At 42.8% G+C, this 19997-nt stretch overlaps 1 protein-coding gene across 1 annotated transcript; it reads right to left on the bottom strand.

Annotated features, from left to right (window-relative positions):
• Window positions 1-2637: 2637 nt before the first annotated feature.
• Window positions 2638-3626, bottom strand: MC5R (melanocortin 5 receptor). Its single transcript, XM_056854360.1, has one exon. It carries the CDS (start codon window positions 3624-3626, stop codon window positions 2649-2651), a length of 978 nt encoding a protein of 325 aa, XP_056710338.1. The 3' UTR covers window positions 2638-2648.
• Between the last annotated feature and the right edge of the window lie 16371 nt (window positions 3627-19997).

The raw sequence follows: 19997 nt of genomic DNA, 5'->3' as shown, positions 1-19997 counted from the left end.
GGAGAAAATGTTTGCTTTGAAGTGTGGATTCCATGAGGTCCCTGCCCTCACCCCACCCTCCTTAGGCTCCATCTCCAAAATGCCAGGAATTTCTTAACCCAGATTTGGCAACCCTACTATGACCACATACTTGAATATGCACATTTTCCATTGAATATGTGTAGGTCAGGGATGGAATTTGTCGTATGAAACAATTCCCTCTCTCATGCACATGTATTCATTCTCCCCAAACACATCAATTAAAAATGACTAAAAACATTCTTATTTGCTTGATGCTATAGAAACACAGACATCTGATGGACATGTATATGGAAGATATAATATTTGTCTCCCCACACTGATGAATCTGTTTATGCACATTTAAAAACAAATAGATTTAGGCTAATGTTTTCTTCAGAATCTCCATAATTACTTTTAAGTTTTGGAGATAAGGAACAAGATTTAAAGCCCTAGCATAACACATATTTAAAGTACATCAAGCACTATCAAACACCACCTGCTAGTCAAAAACCTACTGGGAGGTTTCATAGACTTTAGATCGGGCCCTAAAACATATTAACTGTTTACACTTTTGAAAGTATGATTTTCTTTACATTACATTTAAAGTGCAGAAACTTTCAAATAATCAGCACTTGTGAGGCAACAATTCTATACTACTTGTACTTTATATATCAGTGCACACACCACACATATAAATGGATATCTTCCCGATCTGTTACATTTCCTGGAAGACAGTAACCATCAACTTGATAACACTTACATTTTCTGAAACAAATCTGTGAAGTCTAAGGGTTCTTGCTCCTGAATAAGCATGGATTTTACAGTTACTTCATTTTTAAAAGGTTTTATAGTTACTTCATTTTAAAAAGGTCTAATGTTGATTGGCAGTTGCTGTGTATCTATAAGACAAAGAACTTTAATACATAAATTGACCCTGGAATAAATCACTGTTGAAAATAAATGAATGGATGTGTTCTATGAATCCCTGAATAGAGCTTCCACACTCATTTAAAATCTAGGGCATGATCCAGTCAGAGCCAAGCATATTCAAGTTCCTTTTATTTCAATCAGACAGATTGCATCTTGTGGTTTATTCTCCCTCTGAAACCAGTGGCATTTTACTCCATACCCTTATCCTGTTTGACAACACTTTTTGTGTGGCATGAGAAACTGAAGGGCTCGTGAAAATAGGTACGGGGACCTTGATAATCCACTCCAGTAAACAAAACAAAACACATATGCACAAGCAATGCTGTTGCACTAAGTGAACAATGCACGTTTTAATATGCATCTTCTGGACATCTGACCTATGAACTGAATTTAGGAGCCATAGCACCAATTTATGCTTGCAGCGCAGGCAGAAGGGTGATGCCTTCCATGACTACTCCTCTCTTTTAAAAGAAAATTTATTATGAAGGAACAGCTGTGGGTGGACTGTTGTCCCTGGTTCCAGGTCAATGATTGGTACTAGGATGCCATTTAAGGAATGACTGTTGGACTGTCTCTTGTGCCTTTCCGTGTCCGGCCATATCCATTGATGCCAAAAGACACCACCCAGAAAAGTAACACTGAAGCACTGGTGACTCTAACCTTAACAGATCCTAGTTCTCATTATCTGCAATGTTTGTCCTCACCCATGGCCCAGCAGAGGCTTTAGACACATCCGTCGCAATGTCATCATGCTTAACAAGCAAAATATGATTGACACAAGTATTACAGAATGTATACCTCTCCTAGGAAAATATTTTAGTTGCATTAGTCTCTTGTGCTTTTCCTGTATTTTGAGGGTTCGTGGTGAAAGAACTGTGTGCATGTTGTGGTGGTGGAAAGTTGCCATAAGCTGACTTATGGCAACCCCATAAAGTTTTCAAGGCAAGAGACGTTTGGAGGTGGTTTGCCATGGCCTGCCTCCGCATGGGCTGAGACAGTAAGTGCTTTTTATGTTTGTGTTTCTAAAGTGCCAGTACTTGTATATAAGGTTGCTGCAGTTTTCACCAATTCCTCTCTACCTCTGCAGATCCCCACAGGGCTGTTCCTAAGGGTCCACACTCTCTTTCTCTGGCTGAGTGGGGCATCGGCAGATGAGAATCAGAAATTGGGAGAACTCCAAAAAGAGGTGCCAGTACTCAGTACCAGTGAGTACCATCTCACACACACATACACAAACCCACCCTGATGCAAGTATATAAACAGGTTTTTTTGTCAATCCTCATAGAGGTTGAGGTGAGTGAAACCTGACATTTACAAATTATATTTTTCACAAAGCATTAATTATGCCACTCTTGGGATTCCGTGAAGGAAACTCTCTGAACTGGAAACCAAGTTCTTGGGATTCCATGAAGGAACCTCTCTCTGAACTGGAAACCAAGTTCTGTATTACAGCTTGTTATAACTACAGTTCTGTACACTTCTGTACACTTGTTTACAGTATGTCTTACTTGTGCAGTTAGATTCATGGGAGCTCATGGATTAGAACACAGTCCAGCATGAGTAATTAAAAATAGAGAATCTGCTGTTTCCCCACAGTAAAACTGACACAAGCCAAAAATGTAGTTTGTCCTACTGAAACAAAATAAGGTATAGACAATAATTCTGTTAGTAGAACAACTGCGACTTCTTACACTTTTTAGTCAAACTATACCGTTTCCCTAATACTTGCTGGGCAATCCACAGGCCGATCTTATGCTATAGCAGCACATGATCTCCTTAAAAGTCTTTCGCATTTCCTGGCTTCGGAAAGCATAGATCAAGGGATCAATCACTGAATTGCACATGATGAGGATGAGGTACATGTTGAAATGAGACATAAAACAAACACAGTAGAGGTTCTGTGGGCAGGAAATCATCAGGATGAGATGGAGGAAAAATGGAGCCCAGCAAACAATGAAGATGCCCAGTAGCATGGTCAGGGTGATGGCCCCTTTCATACTGGTCCTCTGATGAACAGAATTGTATCCTGGCAAAGCTGCTATCCTCTTGACATGAGTACGAGCCAAAAGAAACATATGAATGTACAGGGAGACCATCAGGAACAGCATGATGAAGAACATTGTGATGAGACAAACGATCACATATTTTGATTCATAATAAAGGATGAAGATGATCCCACAGCCGGTGCAAAAAGTCCAAATGCATGCAATGATGAGCCCCGATCTTTTCACCGTCATGATATTGTGATAACGGAGGGCATAGAAGATAGTGACATACCTGTCTACTGCTATAGCTAGCAAACTGCACATGGAAGCCACAACAGATATGCATATCATGGAATCAAAAACATTGTCGATGTGACGTACAAAAACATCCTCGATAATGAGATGCTTATTGTTTAATAAATATATGGTTATGGTCTCCCAGGCATTAGACACGCTGACAAGCATGTCGGCAACAGCTAGGCTGCACACAAAGAAGTACATAGGGGAGTGCAAGTTCTTGTTCTTCACAATGGCACAGATGACCAGGATGTTTTCAAGGAGGCTTACAATGCCCAGGGCAAGGAACACCTCGGCCGCTATGGCCACTTGCTCACACGTCTTGGCCTTGCTCTTCACAGTGGGTTCTGTTAAGTTATTCCAAACTGCAGTCAGGTTAAGGTCTAGAACGCTGGTCTGGTCCAGTAAGCTCATCTTGACTGGCCGTCTTCAAATGCTCTTTTCAGTCTGGAGGGCTTATGGTAAACTGCATTTCCAGAAAAGGTAAACGTTCCTGTCAAGATACAAAAAGCCATGACCAAAACCAGGTTAATGACAAAAACACAAAAAGTGGGATTTGAGAACTGAATATAATGAACATAAGAACATAAGAAAAGCCCTGCTGGATCAGACCAAGACCCATCAAGTCCAGCAGTCTGTTAACACAGTGGCCAACCAGGTGCCTCTAGGAAGCCCACAAACAAGACTGCAGCAGCACCATCCTGCCTGTGTTCCACAGCACCTAAGATAATAGGCATGCTCCTTTGATCCTGGAGCTAATAGGTATGCATCATGACTAGTATCCATTTTAACTAGTAGCCATGAATAATACCCCTTTCCTCCATGAACATGTCCACTCCCCTCTTAAAGCCTTCCAAGTTGGCAGCCATCACCACATTTGGGAGCAGGGAGTTCCACAATTTAACTATGCGGCAGATCTCTTGATCTTGATGGAGGTAGATCTCTTGAGTTAGAAACCAGGTTGCCACCAATGTCATCTAAAGAGAGAGAAATTGGGTGGTTTGGGGCATGGAAGCAGCAGGCAAGTGGACAGCTAAACCTTTCTTCTGTCCATACATTCTTCAACTGACATTTCTTCCTGCATCACCACTTTTCTCTCACCACTGTTCTCCCAGCAGGAAAACTTCTATACATCCTGACAACTACAGATAATTTTAGCAGCAGTCTTTAAGGGCACCAAGTAGAATGGGGATTGTTGTGGGAGCCTTAAAACCATGATGTACACAGGCTTTATGGGCAAAATCAGCTTGAGTCAAATCGGCTCATCTGGTCAGACTTAACATAAAGGTCTGAATTAGTACAACAATTACATTCTAATCTTCCAAAGCAAAAGACTGAAATCTTGTCCTTGATCTTTGTACTTCTTAAATAGCCTGAGGCAAACACCAAATAGCTGTTCTGCTCCAGTAAGGAGCTTTGCCATTCAATTTCATCCATGACAATCCATTATATAGCTAAGGTTTGTGGGTTTTTTAAAGTTGCTAACTGATATATATATAAAGTTGCTGATATATATCAGTTATATTATAAATATTCATATATAAGTATGAATATGTCTGAATTCAGTCCTACCTGAATTCTAACCAAACAGTAGGTGTTAGTATTCAGACTTCTTTGGAACACCGGAGCATCAGGAAAATTGTTGCTAGGAATAAAACCATGCATGAATGTTTTAAAAAAATCTATTCCCCTTGAAAACCATAAAATAAATAACCTTAAAGAAACATTTGATTTGCAGTCAAGAAGAAAGAATGGTCATTATTTACCCAGGACTCTTCTTCCTGATCCTATTCCTCGTCCGACCTTGCAGTGGTTCTGGTCGCCATCAGAAGTTTCCGCTCCTCCGTCCACCTGGCTTGTCCTGTTTTGAGGAGAGCTGATGCCATGGCAAAGGAGCACGACTCAAATCCAACAAGACAATAACGCCTTGCGGTGTCAAATTACTTCTAGTGGACTGCCTTTTTATAGCTTCGGAGTGAATGACTCCAATGCTGCGCTTTGAGCTCCCCCTCGACTATTCTGCTCTTTCAAGCCAACTTCTCACAGACTTCCACAAGACTTGATTTTTTAGCATCACCTAGTGGTTGATGTTGGCAAAGCAGAGCCAGTGTGCAAGGGTGTGTTTTTTTCCTTTCGTTATTCTCGTGAGACTGCTTTTGATTTAAAAAAAAAACATGTCTATGCTGTCTTTTAATACTTTTTCCATTTCTGTATACAAAATAGGTAACAAACTGAAATATTCCTTGGTTGTTTTTTTTTTTAAAGCAGCACATTTGAACCAGAATTTATTAAGTTTTCGTCACAGAACTGATGTCAGATTCAGATGTCAGATTTATTATTAATACAGCATAAGCCAGTAAAACACATGTGTCATTTATTCAGAAGGTTAAAAAAAATATAGCAGTTCAACCAAAAACATTCCTAATTAAAATTTCCAAATAATTTATAATAGACTAAAATTGACCAAATTATGATTTACTCTAATTGCAATTGTCCAACATTAGGAGTCGGACCATCACAGAACTGATCCACTCCATTGTCTGGGGCAAGGGATCCATTGCCATGAGCCCAGCAATCTATAACTTGCCATACTGAAAGGCTCAGTGTAATTCAGACTGAAATCCACAATAAGAAGCACATATAACATGTGCATACATGTGCGTGCACACCATCCTATGCTAGATTGTATCCCTTAGTTCTTTGTTTGGCCTTTTATAATTCCTGATACTTCACTGAACCAAAGTGATGACAAATGCCCCCCGTCCACCATTTTTTGTTGTTTTAGTTTTTTGCACAACCTCACCTGTCTGTGTGCATTTGTAAATTTTTATTTATTTGTTTGTTTATTTGCAGTATGCCTTAAGGGCATTATGGGCAATGAGAAATGCAGATAACTTTGACACAGAGTCCTGAGCATAATTAGATGTCCCTGTGATCAGAAACCCCTTCAGTATCTTTATATTCATAGAATCACAGAGTTGGAAGGGACCACCAGGGTCATCTAGTCCAACCCCCTGCACAATGCAGGAATTCCACAACTACCTCCCCCTCCACACCCCCAGTGACCCCTACTCCATGTCCAGAAGATGGCCAAGATGCCCTCCCTCTCATCATCTGCCCAAGGTCATAAAGTCAGCATTGCAACTGATTCAAATCCAATCTGATTTTAATTTAATTTTGATATAATAGCTGTGTTATGTGAGTCAGTGTTACCTGAGCAGTTTCACATGGCAAATGGATAATTTTAATCAAAGTGAAAAATTTCAGCTCCAGCAGCAGACATACTAAAGGTAAAAAGGTAAAGGTAAAGGTCCCCTGTGCAAGCACCGGGTCATTCCTGACCAATGGGGTGACGTCACATCCCGACGTTTACTAGGCAGACTTTGTTTATGGGGTGGTTTGCCAGTGCCTTCCCCAGTCATTTTCCCTTTACCCCCAGCAAGCTGGGTACTCATTTTACTGACCTCAGAAGGATGGAAGGCTGAGTCAACCTTGAGCCGGCTACCTGAAACCGACTTCCATCGAGATCGAACTCAGGTCGTGAGCAGAGCTTGGACTGCCGTACTGCAGCTTACCACTCTGCGCCACGGGTCTCTTACCAGACATACTAAAGAGACAGCTATATTTGTCAAAACCTTCGTGATCAATCAAACCCGAGCTCCAATCGCAGCTTCCGAGGAAGGGCTCTGCAATTCACAATTTAGCCTCATTGCTGTTTGGCGAATTGGCCAAGATTACAATCTATTACATCAGAGAAGCAGGACTGCCACCAAGCAGCTATTTGCCCTACTGCACCAAAACCCAGCCCATGTCCCTTCATGCTCTTCACAGGACTTTTTAAGTGAGACTGACAGACATGGGGGAAGGAATGGAAACAGAGCCCATAACAGTTCCTTTTTCATGGAACTGGCTGTCATTGTAATTGTTGTTAGGGTTGCCAACCTCCAGGTAATAGCAGAAGATCTCCTGCTATTACAACTGATCTCCAGCCGATAGAGATCAGTTCACCCGGAGAAAATGGCCGCTTTGGCAATTGGACTCTATGCCATTGAAGTCCCTCCCCTCCCCAAACCCCGCCCTCCTCAGGCTCCACCCAAAAAACTTCCCGCCGATTGCAAAGAGGGACCTGGAAACCCTAGTTGTAGTACTACCAACATGTGATCTTAAAAAACAAGCATTGGGCGTTTCGGTTGTAAAAGGATAGGGGAGCAGGCAGAACTCTGAGGGAGAAAACCTAAGCAGGCTTACTTAGAAGTCTCGTGTAAATCCCAAATATCGTTTGGATTGCAATCGAAGTCTGTGCCTTCGTGCCGTAGGGAGAATTTCTTCCTTATTACAGCAGGAGCCTCTACCACTGCAAAGCGGCTTCAGATAAAGCAGAAGCTCGAGATCAGGCACCTGGGTGCTTAATTGGTCTGTGGCTTAGCAACAATCTTTAACAAAATTGTTTATCTATCAGAAACATCCACACACAAAATTTCTAGCAACAACAAGCCTTTGAAGTAGTGTGTCTTATTCATTACTGTCTTCTCTCTATTAGTTCTGAGAAGCTCGTGATTCATCTTTCAACCACCCCAATCCACGTATTCTGTTTCCAGCAGCAAATCACCGGGGTTTGATATTATCAGAAAAGATTAGAGCCAAACCACCCTTTGCGGTGGCCACAAGTTTGATCCATAGCCACGATGGCATTTTACAGAAGAATGTGACCATTTTAAAAATTCCATAAGGGATCAAACATGATCAGGCCTGTGGCATGGGGGAAAGCAGGTAATCTAGTCCCTCCCTGCCCTTGTGCCTTTTCAAGTACTGAAAGAGGCTGTTTGGCACTTGAAAAGGTGTGGGAGGGAAACAAGAGCACCTCCCTCCATACCAAGGACCCAATCAGGATTGTGCCATAGCAGCATTTTTTAAATGGTCAAATTCTTCTATAAAATGGTGTAAACAGCCATGGGTCAAACCTGTGGCCACTGTAACATTTAGGTCTTTTATGCATGGGAGTTTTACCTGGGGTTTGAGGCTCTCTTGACCCACACTTTTCTGTTCCAAATCCTAAAAACACTATGCATGTTATTGTTTGCCCTTGAAAAAGTCCTGGAGTTTGAGCAGAATCACCAGATCAAATCCGGAAGCATCTGAGTCCCTGTCCCTTGAAAGAGCTGGTTTGTAATGGGCTGTAGTGCTGACTGTGAGAAAAGCGTCACACACACCTGCCCCCACTCCCCTCTCCCACGCTTTGGCTTATGCATGGAAATGGGGATGATTTGACCCAGGCTGATCTCAGGGGAGATCTAAGAACCGCGTTACAACAGGATTGGGAAGACCCGGACATTGCATGGGCTGGGCATGAAATCATCTCTAAGGGATGGAAAACTCATGCATAACCTCCAAAAAAACCTGAGTCAGACCAGCAGAGAAAGTAAGTCAAAGTGCCCATGCATAAAGATCTTAGTTATACTAGCACAGAACATGGCTTCAAGTCTCATATCAAATCAGCAAAAAAACACATTTAAAATATGTACTTCTCCTTTTATCCCTAGCCACCACTTTCTAAGCAACCCATAAAATCCTAGATTGGTTGAAAAATCTGAAGCCAAGATAACAATCCCAGAAAAATATAATGATTTCAGCTGTAAAATTGCCATGTTGTTCTTAGCCAAATCATATTGATAAACTCTAAAATCTTCTCATCGGAAAGAAAGTATTAAGTATTTTGTGCTTTGGACTAGACACTATCAGCTACAGGAGAATAATAAGCAGTCAACCAGCAAATGAAATGAAAAGATGATATTCGTTTTCATTTCCAGAGAGCAGCCTAATAGAAACTAAACAGAGAGGATCCGTTTTCTCAAAAAGGATGCTAATATCACAGCTAATCCTGTTTTCACTGCTGATGGTGAAATAGAGCCATTCCTAATGAAGCACACATTAATCAAGAGAAAAAGAAACAGCAACTGAATTGTACTTTGTCCATAGTTTAAAAGAAAATCAACATTTAGCAAACTGGGTAAAAGAGAGATGGAGCATGTGTACATGTGGGTTTTCTTACTGCCGTCTAGGGGCATTCATATATACCCACAATGGGAGGGAGACTCATTCATGGCTGTAGCAGCCACCAAAATCATAAGCAGCATCTCCAGTATATGCCTTATTGAAGACATTAGTAATGATGCCCTACTATAATTCTATTCAATTAGGCTTATTCCTAGAAAGTATTCTCATGGTTGCCCTAAAAGTTACAATAGGCCTTTCATGCATGGGTTGGATCTCCCTGGTTGGGCCTGGGTTCATTGCACATTAATGTAACCCGATTTGGGGAAAACTGTAGGCATTGGCTTGAATGATCAGGGACGAAACTGTGTGCTAATCGAGCCATGAATACAGAAAAGCAGTCTCCCTAGTCAAATCAAGTCCCACCCCTTTAAATGCTGTGCTGTAATTGGCTTACTTTGCAGTAAGTAAAGAAGATTTCCTTCCCCCCAAACCCAACTGCCATAAAAAAGCATTTTAAGAAAAGAAAAAAAAAAAACAGAGCAATCTGAAAGAAGGGGTGGGGGAGAAATCCAAGCCTCGTTTTCAAAAAGCCTTTCTTTTGCTCAGAAAGAGCTCAGAGGTAGCAGGAAGCAGGAAGCACTTGAATCCCTGCCTCTTTACACACTGCTTCATGATTGGCTTCTCTCACAGCCAATCTTCTGTGTTTCCCCCTGTTTAGTCATCTGCATGCTGCTTTGAGCCGGGCTGAGCTCAGGGGAGAGGGAAAAGTTGGATTAACAGAGGAACAGGAAGACCTGGGTTGGTTTTGCATCAAAACAGCGTCAAGCTACCAAGGAATGGGATATAGTGCTGTGACAGATAAGGGGTTAATCTGAAGCAAGACCAAGAGTGGGCGGACCCAGAGAGCTGACACCCTGAGCTCTGAGAGACAGAAAGCATTTGAAGCTTGGGACCCAGCCTGGATAGAAGGCTGTGAAAATATTCGAAGCTTGGGACCCAGCCTGGATAGAAGGCTGTGAAAGTAGTCGAAGCTTGGGACCCAGCCTGGATAGAAGGCTGTGAAAGTAGTCGAAGCTTGGGACCCAGCCTGGATAGAAGGCTGTGAAAGTAGTCAAAGCTTGGGACCAGCCAGAGAAGGCTGTGAAAGTAGTCGAAGCTTGGGACCCAGCCTGGATAGAAGGCTGTGAAAGTAGTCGAAGCTTGGGACCAGCCAGAGAAGGCTGTGATAGATTGGAAGCTTGGTAGCGAGACTGAGCGGAAGCCAGACTCTGTACTCTGTGAACCTGAGGGGTTCTGTTAAAGCCGAAGCTATTGAAACACACAACCTGTGGTAGTGACAGGAGTGAGAATTGGGTTAGTGAGGGCCCATTCTCAGGTCACAAAGGGGAATTAGTCTTTGAGGTAGAGCTATTCCGGTAGCAGGGAGGTGTGGAGGATTACAGCCACTGAGGTGGGGTAGTCAGAAAGAGCTAGGCTGGGGACAGAGTCTGAGAATCTGAATCTGAATAACAGTTCTGAGGGACAGAACTAAGCTTGAAACTAAGAATGGAAGGAACTTGATTTAAGAAAACATCTAAGCTATCTCTCTGAAGTAATCTTATGTAGATAAACCTGACTTTGAGTTTTCCCTCCAATTTCTGCCTTTTCCTTGAAAATCAATCTCTGTGAGTTCTGTTCAATAAACTTCCCTGTTTTGTCTAAGTTAAAAAGCCTCTTGTGTCCTATTTCTCTCTGAGGTAAATACTGGTGTGGGACTGGAGGAGAAGGAAAATAATCTCCTCACAAATATACTCAGGCCAACGCTTTTTCCCTCAGCATATACGGCCGGGCTGAGTGAGTGGGATATTGAAGTGGTTGAAAGGGGGGGGTGCGTCATACTGAAAAGTTAGGTCCTGGCTGAAACAGGGAATAAAGGAGGTTACAGCGACCATGCACAAATGACCATAGAGAGCTATTCTTTTTTAAAAGGCAAACATCTTAGGGGTGGGCATAGTAACTGTAACTAGAGATCACTTGCTTAACTCTCCACAGCCTTTATATTATTGCTCGCCTGCCCCAGGATATACTAAAGAGACCCAGCAAAGACCACAGTGGCCTGTATGAGTAGGTATATAGTCTAACCACATTATATAGTTTAACCGCAGAGGGGAAATCTTGAGAAGATAGCTGGTGGACAGGATGCTTGCTCTGTCTTCTGTTTTTCATCTTTGCCACATGAAATATGGCTATATAAGGGCCATCATATTCTCTGAGATCTAAGTCCATTAGCTTTCTCTCCTGGTGATAGGATGTTCATATTTCATCAAGACAGTTTTGGCTCTGCCAAGGAGAACCCCCTGACAAGCAAAATTAAAGCAGGTCCAAAGTTTATTGAAGTTGTTCTGCATCGGCATCCCCAAGAGGAGGATACAGGTGTTGTTTTTTTGCTGAGATCTCATGCTTAGTTTAGTTGGTAGTTTTAGCCAAGGCATTTTTAATTTTGTACACTTCATCAAGGATGACATAGTCCCAAATGAATGAACATCTGCCAAAGCTAGAGAGCTGCTCCCGGTTGGCCGGGATCATCTGCTACAATGTCAGCAAGACATTGGACTAGCTCCAGATCTTGGTTATTCTCTTTCTTGCTGGTCCATAGAACCTAGTTCCTTGGGCCCACACGACAAACTCTTTTATCTAGTTGCTAGCAAGTATAAGCTGCAAGACTATTAATACAAATTTGATCAGTGAGACTTTATTACAGCATACAAGCCATACAGAAGCAGAAAAAGCACTGTTATTAAATTAATTACCTTCATAAAATCTCTGCATACATCATTCATCCTAGTATATCAAGCAGTTTAAGGGTTAGAATCTGACTAAATTATATACAGGACATTATCTTGGCCAGTAGGGCTGTTGACAAAAAAATTTGGTAAAATTCGGTTTCGGCAAAATTTGGCCCATTTTGATTCAGACCATGCCGAAGTCCGAACTCCCCCGCTTCGGATCCCCGAAATTCGGGCGAGATCTGGAGTTTGGGGGGAAATTCGGGGGGCCCGCGCACCTTGGAATAAATGTGTGCCTCCCGGCCGGGAGGCACAAATCTATTTAAAGGGGGGCCCCCACGCGCCTTCAGGGGACTCCCCTGAAGGCGCGCGGAGGGGCGTGGAATAGATCTGCGCCTCCCAGCCAGGAGGCACAGATCTATTTAAAGGGCTCCCCGCGCACCTTCATGGAAGCCCCATAAAGGCGCGGGGGGAACCCCAAATCTGCCGAATTTATTCGCCTAATCCCTGAAGTTGGCGAAATCGGCTCCCCGTTTCCCACCTTTTTTGAGTTCGGTTCCTCCCGAACCGAAAACAGCCGAATCGGGCTAAATTCGGCTGTTTTTCGGTTCGGGACAAACCGAATCGACAGCCCTATTGGCCAGTATTTTCATTGTAGAGAACAGAAACTTGGCTACTAGTACAGTGATTCTTTGGTCAACCCCCATCAATAAAATGTTAAGAGTCTTCTGCTCTGTGACCAACTTTTTATCGATCAACACAGGTTCCAATAAATCCAAGAATTCCTGCACATAAAATCTGCAATAAAGTAACCCGTGAACTAGTGACTCAATCAAGTTAGACAGTTCAGCATCAAAAATTCCTGAAAGTAAGGTGATGATCAGGATGGTCTTCCCCACACCCATGTGTCACTCCCCAGGACACCCTAAGTGTGACAAGCAAGTAGGGTTGCAAACAACCAGGAGAGAGAAAAAAATTGTCTTGCCCCTTTAACAGAGACTTAATGTATGGAAATGGGCAGCTGAAGCTTTAAATGGCATGGATATAATTAATATAACCTGGTAAATATCAGCTCACAGGCAATCCTAGGAGAAAGGGGGAAGCTGCCATACTGCTGCAGAGGAGATAGGCAGGCAAAGGCAATGCGTGTGTAAAGTGCTGTCAAGTCACAGCCGACTTATGGCGACCCCTTTTTGGGGTTTTCATGGCAAGAGACTAACAGAGGTGGTTTGCCAGTGCCTTCCTCTGCACAGCAACCCTGATATTCCTTGGTGGTCTCCCATCCAAATACTAACCAGGGCTGACCCTACTTAGCTTCTGAGATCTGATGAGATCAGGCTAGCCTGGGTCATCCAGGTCAGGGTAAAGGCAATGTAGGCAGGAGGAAAGATAGCCAGCACTAACCTCTTTTGTAGAAAGGCTTCCTCTGGTGTAGAAGTCACTTTAAGAACATAAGAAAAGCCATGCTGGATCAGACCAAGGTCCATCAAGTAAAGCAGTCTTCACACAGTGGCCAACCAGGTGCCTCTAGGAAGCCCACAAACAAGATGACTGCAGCAGCATTATCCTGCCTGTGTTCCACAGCACCTAATACAATAGGCATGCTCCTCTGATACTAAAGAATAGGTATGCATCATGACCAGTAGCCATGAATAGCCCTCTCCTCCATGAACATGTCCATTCTCCTCATAAAGCCTTCCAGGTTGGCTGCCATCACCACATCTTGGGGCAAGGAGTTCTACAATTTAACTTTGCGTTGTGGGAAGAAATACTTCCTTTTATGTGTTTTAAATCTCTCACCCTCCAGCTTCAGCAGATGACCCCGCATTCTAGTATTATGAGAGAGGGAGAAAAGCTTCTCCCTGTCCACTCTGTCCATACCAGGCATAACTTTATAGACTTTGAGAGAAAAAGCCTCCTAAGGAGTAAGCTCAAAGAACTAGGCACTATGATCAGGAGGGGCAGTAGGAGGGAAATTAGCTGGTTGGTATAGGTAGGAAGGGCAAGGAAGATGGCATGGTATAGCCCAATCTCATCTGATCTCAGAAGCTAAACAAGGTCAGTACTTGGATGGGAGACCATCGAGGAAGACTCTGTAGAGAAATGCAATGGCAAACCACCTCTGCTTCTCACTTGCCTTGAAAGCCCCTTGCAGGGTCCCCATAAGTCAGTTGTGACTTGATGGTACTTTATACACAGAGAGAGATAGGTAGGAAGCAAAGCCGCTAAGGCCTGAGAATTCTGCAGCCTGCAGAGACCAGATCCTCTGTGACATCGGGGGATGGCATTCCTGGACAGCAATATGGCAGGTTGTGCCACCTGCAGCGTTGGCTAGCTAGCTACCTCACAGCTTAGCCTTGCAGGGAGGGTGCAGTGGCTAGAAGCAACAGCTAAAGGACCTAGGGACACATGCCTGAAAGCAGACCTTGAGCCTAGGTTGAAGCAAGTGGAAGTGGTGAATGGCGAATTGGCCTCCTAGCTGGATTGTGGTTGTTAAGACCAGGAGTTCACTGTTGTGAGTGATTTGAGTTGTTTGCAGCTGTGGCTGGTGCAAAATCAAAATCCAACAACAAAGCACCATCCATGTTGTGAACCCTTTTATTAGGACCACATCTGGTGGCAGTGTGAGAAGGAAAAAACAAGCAAAGCTTATTGCTAATTAGAGTGCCAACATTTATACAGGACTGGTTCCTCCACCATCCCCCACCTAAAATGGCTGTAGTTTGGAGAGACGCATGTGTCCATTTGGACTCACATTCCAGTCTAAGCTGAGTATAAGGACTGAGCAAGAAGCAGGTTGACTGAAGAGTTGGGAAAAGTTGATAGGAAAAAGAGTTATTTCCCTCCGTCTCCACTACTTAGCCATGGCTACAACAGATAAAAGCGGCAGCTAGGGTTTTTTTATAGTGGAAATGATTACATCCATAACTACTTTCAATTTAGGAAGTATAACTTGTGTAATGAAGGTCGAGGTACAGGTCTTCATTATATTAGCAATACTGGAATTTCTCTTGAAGACCAAAATTTAGAATGCCATTTAACATTCCTTTGCCTCTTTTGAAAAGGTTGATTATTTGATCTGTTTTCTTAAATACATCTCATTATTGTTCCTCTTTCTTGGTTTGCCTGCAGTTTTCCAGAAGTCTTTACATTCACATAAAGGACTCTGCTATTTGGAATCATTTTATGTTTAAGCTGCTTCTGATATAATAGAGAAGGGGTTGAACAGTTCCATTAGAAAACCTTCAACTCTAATTTGTTTCTGCACAAAACAACTGGTTGCTAGCAAAGCAACCACTGAAAGACTGGTTTGACCAACAAAATGATGCCTTCTGCTGTCCCACAAAGCAATTGCATTGATTTCTATTACTGTAATGCAAGCCGGACGCATATTAGCTGCTTCAGATCAAACAAAAGTATTACTACGGGGATGCAGTTTAGCAACACAAATAAGACACACAGGGAATTGCCTAAGGACTGGTATATTGTGGCATGTCGGCTCATTATTCCTTAAAGGTTACTTTCCAACTGTGTTGTTTTGAATAAAGCCTGGGAAATATTTGCATTACTAATTTATATTGTTAACAATAGCCCGTTTACGTTTCTGAACTTTCACAGCAAGGGGGGCATTTTTCAGTGCGTGCGATGGTTGAAGGCACATTTGACAAAGCCTTTTCAGTTCGACTAAAGAATCACTGAAATCACATATTATTGTTTCCGACTCCTAAATTGGGTCACCTCCCGCGCTCAGGAACTGTATCTGGATTTGTGTGTGTGTTCCTAGCTTGAGATGGTTTGTTCTTGTCAAGTTTGAGGGAAACAGTTCAACAGAAGGGTTGATTACATACTTGGCTACATTTCTGGTAAATGGGCATAGCAGTCTAGTGTGGTGATAAGAGGCTGAACTGCCAAGCATGAAACTGAATCAAGGTTCAGAAACAGCAACAATAGAGTTATCGTCTCCCATAGCTGACTACGCCAAACTCTTCCTGATGCCCTAGGTCTCCCCATAGCGGCTATGGCTACTGCTGTGCTCTCAGCATGGCACAGTTTCTCTCATGTTGTCGTAGACTTACAGTTCCCTCCTGGCTTGCATCCTTTGCCTACTAGTACATAGGACTTTCTTTTCCTCTGACATCAGACACTCCCATAATCTCTTCAGTAAATATATACCATTTGAGGTTTGCTGTCTGATTCAGCCAGGCTGGCTTAGCTGTCCAACTTAGACCATGATGGCACCTTAGGTGGGAGTCAGGGCTTATGACAAAATGTATTTACTTCATTTATAGAAATGCTAATTATTACATGTAACAGAATTACTCTAATTGCTGGAAACATTTTTTGACAGAATACTTGAAATAGGGGGGGAAATCAACAAAATATGAGAGCTGCTACAAGTGGGAACCCACAAGGACTTGCAAGAGGCATTCATTTCCTCCTCCCTATTCCCTTTCCCTTTCCTGGAAGCCCTCAAAGGCTTTTTCCTGCTTCCTTCTCTCCTTCCCACCCAACAATTATCTGCCCATCTTCAGCTTTCTCCACCCCCCACCCCCCGTCCAGCAGTCTCCACCTAGGAAAATCGTGGCCCAGTTGCATGGTAGGGAACCCTCAAGGACTTTATTCCTTTTCCTCTCCTCCTGACAACCCTTCCTTGCCTCATTTTCTCCTTCTCAGCCACTCACCAACCTACCTTTTATCTCACACCCATCTTCAGTTATATTTATCATTTATTTACTTCAGTTGTATCCCACCTTTCTCCATAGTGGGACCCAAAGCAGCTTACATTATTCCCCTCTCCACCTTTTCATCTTTACAACAACCCTGTGAGGTAGGTTAGGCTGAAAGAATGTGACTGACCCAAAATCACTCAGTGAGCTTCCTCAGCAAGATGGGGATTCGAACCTGGGTCTCCCAGACCCTTCTCTGATGCTGTAACCACTATACAACACTGGCTTTCATCAGGCAGCTGCTGTTGGAACAGTAGCAAGCAGCCAAGCCTAGTTGAGTCATGTAAGTTGGGTAGTATCAAGTCACCCAGTGGTTGCTGACAGGCCCAGCCCGAATGAGTCCTCCCTCAGAGGCCAAAACAGCCCTGGAAAGGACCTTCCTCCCCATACCTATTCATAGAAACTGAAGCCTGGAATGTGGTTGCCTAGCAACAGCCACTGAGGGAATGTTTTTTTTAAAGCTACGATCCTTTTATCATTTTGGATTTTTAAAAATAACTCCAATGTATTTATTTTTAGATTTCACATTTTTCTGCAAACATAGTTTAATTTTTTTGTTAACATTCTGTTCTACTCAGACACCCAAACCTGTGGGTATTCCTGAAGGAGCCAGTTTCAGCTTTGGAGAGAAGCATCTTAAGTAGTGGAAGAGGCATAGGATGCAAGGGTTGAACACCCTCTTTCCTAGTGGAAGCTTGAGATTTTCACCCAATTTTCTCAGGGACTGCAGGTACGAGGAGATGGTCTGCCCATTGGCCAGAGCTGAGGACTGCTGGAAGGCTGCAATTTCTTCCTCCCAAGAAGAATACCATCTGAAGGGGAGAACAAGCATGGCCAAGCTGTTGGCTAGAGAGCATCTTCAGGAATACTTCCCTCCTTCCTACCAGAAAGAATATCTTGCTCAACTTCCCAGGGGATACGGAAACAAGCGGAAGATCCCTCTGCCTTCAGCCACTACACAATGGTCCAAAGGCAGCCATTAAATGTTTGTATCAATGTACTCATCTTGCAGACAAGCCCACTGCTCTGAATTTCCATCCAGCAAAGGGCACGCAGAAGACAAGTCTGGTAAGGAACGATGACCTACATCCTCCCCTACAGAGAGGATGGAAACAGCCCCAACATAGAGCCAAGGAGAAACAGAAACGCTCCCCTAACAAAAGCAGTGGACATTCTACCCCCCTCTTTTCCCTTATGATTAATTCTTCCATCTTTAATTTCTTTAGATGGATCTGTATAGTAGTGGGTTGCCAAGAAAGCTTTCTGCAAGGCAGGAACAAGGGTGGAAGAACCACAGTACAGATTGCTTAGATGTTTTACACCAGTTTATTCACATTGCTTTATATTTAAACCTATTTGCTAGCTGGCTTGAAGATATATTTGGGTAGAAAGGCAGCCTATAAACATTCTAGATAATATACCACCCCAAATTTTCCTTGGTTTAATCTTGTTGCAGGTGTTGCTTCAGACAATCCCAGTGGTAGAGCCTCTACTGCTCTCCCATCTTGAGAGGTTTCTCCCCCCCCCCCAAAGAAAAAAGCCTCTTCGTGCACAGCTGCCATTATTTTAGGGAGCAACGGCTCTCAAGCATGTTCCAACATCCTCAGCTAAAATGGGAGTACCAGGATGAGAGACCCAAATCTGCCAACCCAAATCTCCAATGGGTCAATGCTGTCACCAAAGCAGAAGCTAAGGAAATGCACATGGGCTGGAAATCTCAGTTCACTTCTTCAAAAGGAAGAAGCTGAAGAAACTAAGCCTGTCATAGTCCACTAGGCCAGGGGCTTTTGTTTGTTTATAGCTTAAGACTGTAGACCAGCGGTTCCCAAACTTTTTGAGTCATGGAGCACTTTTCGGAGAGAAATCCATCACAGAGCCCCAATTTTCACCTAGCACCTATATACTAAACTGAAGGACAGTAGTATTTTTCTTTCCACTCTCTTCACAGAGCACCAGGAGACGTTTTGCGGAGGACCAAGTGCTCAGTGGAGCAGTTTGGGAACCGTTGCTGTAGACCATTTGGGATCACAAATTCTTCTCCTTTCATGTAATTTTATTATGAAAATAGGCCTAGAGGTTCTTCTGCATTAGCAGTACATGGGCATGCATTGAGGTGGTCTCTGTAGCTGAACTTACTTGTGACTTTCAGAACAGAGAGAAACTATTTCTGCTACTCTCTTCATGAGTATTCCACTTATTGACATTGATGGAGTTACCACAGGGGCCTTTGCCCATAGCCATATTTGGAAATCACATCAGAATTAACAAACAAAACTCTTCAAAGGCATCCCTTGCTATTAGGGTGCTCCATCTAGCCTCAAGACTACAGAAGTTGACCACTTCTAATCTAACAAGCTAAAATATCTAGTTTAAGGGCTCACAATGTAAGCATTCCCAGGGAGGCTTTGAAAGAGGCTCAAAAGTTGTTGCATATCTCAATGCAATATTTAAGTACAGTTGTTTTAAGATATGCAAAGGCAACCACTTCATGTCTTTTAGGGACACTTCAGAATGCAGGTAATAATTGAGAGAATTAAATGCCTCTCTCTTACAATGTTATGGATCCAGAAATCTGGCATGTGAAGGGGATTTTAGGCAAGTCTTTCCCATGATATAAGTCTTCAAGCTGCAAGAAACTGTTATATAGAGGGACCTTTGACTCTAATTTCAGTCTGAGTTGTTACACTGAAAAAGGTGCATCTGAACTGTATCCCATTTCATGTGACTACAAACTTGTATTTCACCATTCTAGATTATCATAATTTCCTATTATGTATAATGAAAAATAAAGCCATATGTATTCATCATATACAGTGTATGCTTTCCCTTTGTACCTGGGGAAGTGCACATGCACAGTTCATTCCCTTTTAAATATTTTAATATTATCTTAAAAGACTCACTGTAGAGAGATTCCTACTGAACTAGTTGGCGGAGCAATTAAAACACAGCTTACAGAGCAACACTCAAGAGCACCCTACAAAAATATTTTTATTTAATTTCTTCTGGCAGTTCCCTTTCCCATGCTCAGGCTGCTTGTCTCTCCTCTTGGGAATAATTCTTTTAATAGTCAAGTTGTTTTTTCCTTATTCAATGCCAAGTCATTCTCTAAAAGACTTTGTGTAAGTAGCTATATTACTTGGAATCTGATTTCTTCAGATGATCTTTTGGCATCTTTTAGTATCTCAGACACTTTGCTCATACAGAACCAAAAATCTATTTAATCCTGATCAGGCACACACTACAAAAGACAAATACACACCAAGGAGCACAAATAGCAAAATAGGTTTCCTCTATCTCCC

This window comes from Euleptes europaea, chromosome 8, assembly GCF_029931775.1.
Source record: "Euleptes europaea isolate rEulEur1 chromosome 8, rEulEur1.hap1, whole genome shotgun sequence".
NCBI lineage: Eukaryota > Metazoa > Chordata > Lepidosauria > Squamata > Sphaerodactylidae > Euleptes > Euleptes europaea.
This window is presented reverse-complemented; position numbering and strand designations above follow the sequence as displayed.